Source organism: Dipodomys ordii, unplaced genomic scaffold, assembly GCF_000151885.1.
Source record: "Dipodomys ordii isolate 6190 unplaced genomic scaffold, Dord_2.0 Scaffold600, whole genome shotgun sequence".
Taxonomy (NCBI): Eukaryota; Metazoa; Chordata; class Mammalia; order Rodentia; family Heteromyidae; genus Dipodomys; species Dipodomys ordii.
This window is the reverse complement of record NW_012267816.1, coordinates 13,447-14,598: the sequence shown is the minus strand read 5'-3', so window position 1 is coordinate 14,598 and position 1,152 is coordinate 13,447. Positions and strand designations below refer to the sequence as shown.

Below are 1,152 nucleotides of genomic sequence, written 5' to 3'. Positions count from 1 at the left end.
CTGGTGGCTCACGCCTGTAATCCTAGCTACTCAGGAGGCTGAGATCTGAGGATCGCGGTTCAAAGCCAGCCCGGGCAGGAGAGACTGTGAGACTCCTATCTCCAATAAACCACCAGAAAATCGGAAGTGGCGCTATAGCTCAAGTGGTAGAGTGCTCGCCTTGAGCTGAAGAGCTGAGGGACAGCACCCAGGCCCAGAGTTCAAGCCCCACGACCGACAAAAAAATAAAAATAAAAAAAAATAAAATAAAAGTGGAGACTGTCTGGACTGGTAGCTCATACCTGTTAATCCTAGCTATTTAGGCAGCTGAGATCTAAGGATTGAGGTTCAAAGCTAGCTAGGTTAGGAAATTCCCTGAGACTCTTATCTCCAATTAACCCACAGAAGTGGAGCTGTAGCTCAAGTGGTAGAGTACTAACTTTGAGCGAAAAGTTAAGGACCAGGCCATGAGTTCAAACCCCAGTACTGGCCAAACAAAACAAAATGAAAGGTGGAGATCTCAGTGCTAGATGCTGATTTATATACCATTGTCTCTTGGTGCCTTAGAGAAATTTGGATTATCACGAGTTTACTTTCCCAATACAAGTTAAAGTTGATACATATTGGAAAGAAATGTAAACAAGTTAGTTCTTTCATAATGTAATTACTAAAAATGTCCTAACAGCCATAAACCTGTCTTACAGAACTGTAAGAGATTTTGAGATGATGAGAAAAATGAAAATGAAACTTAATCCTCAAAATTCTGTAAGTAGCTATGTTGGAATGTTGTTATAATGTGAACACACCACCCCCTGAAATCATTGTCTCTTGCTTGTAGAACTTAGGATATGGTGGGTCTATGGAGTCTTCTTTCTGAAGTTTGGTTTGGGTGAATCAAAAGTGTTGAAGCCTCTAGTTTAAGAGCTGGAGTCTGATGCTGTTTTGAAATGTAACATTTTTATAGATTAGTTATGTACATGGTGTCTATGTATAGACAGGTACATTCACATAATACATATTTATGTAAGGGCTGCTTCTAATCTGTGCAAATCAGCTTCTTAATTTGAAATGACTGGGGGCTGGGAAGGTGGCTCAGTGGTAGAACGCTTGCCTTGTGTGCATGAGGCCCTGGGTTCGATTCCTCAGCACCACATAAGCAAAAAGAAAAAAGCC

At 41.1% G+C, this 1,152-nt stretch overlaps 1 protein-coding gene across 1 annotated transcript in view; it reads left to right on the top strand.

The window, feature by feature from the left end:
• The window catches only part of LOC106001879 (mitochondrial intermediate peptidase-like), a gene marked incomplete at both ends in the record, with an annotated part of 39,513 nt that overhangs the window by 25,330 nt on the left and 13,031 nt on the right, over window positions 1-1,152 (top strand). The window contains 2 exons of the mRNA XM_013036830.1: window positions 547-614; window positions 684-744. Of these exons, the coding sequence (XP_012892284.1) occupies window positions 547-614; window positions 684-744 (129 nt within the window). The remainder of the gene's footprint in view (window positions 1-546; window positions 615-683; window positions 745-1,152) is intronic.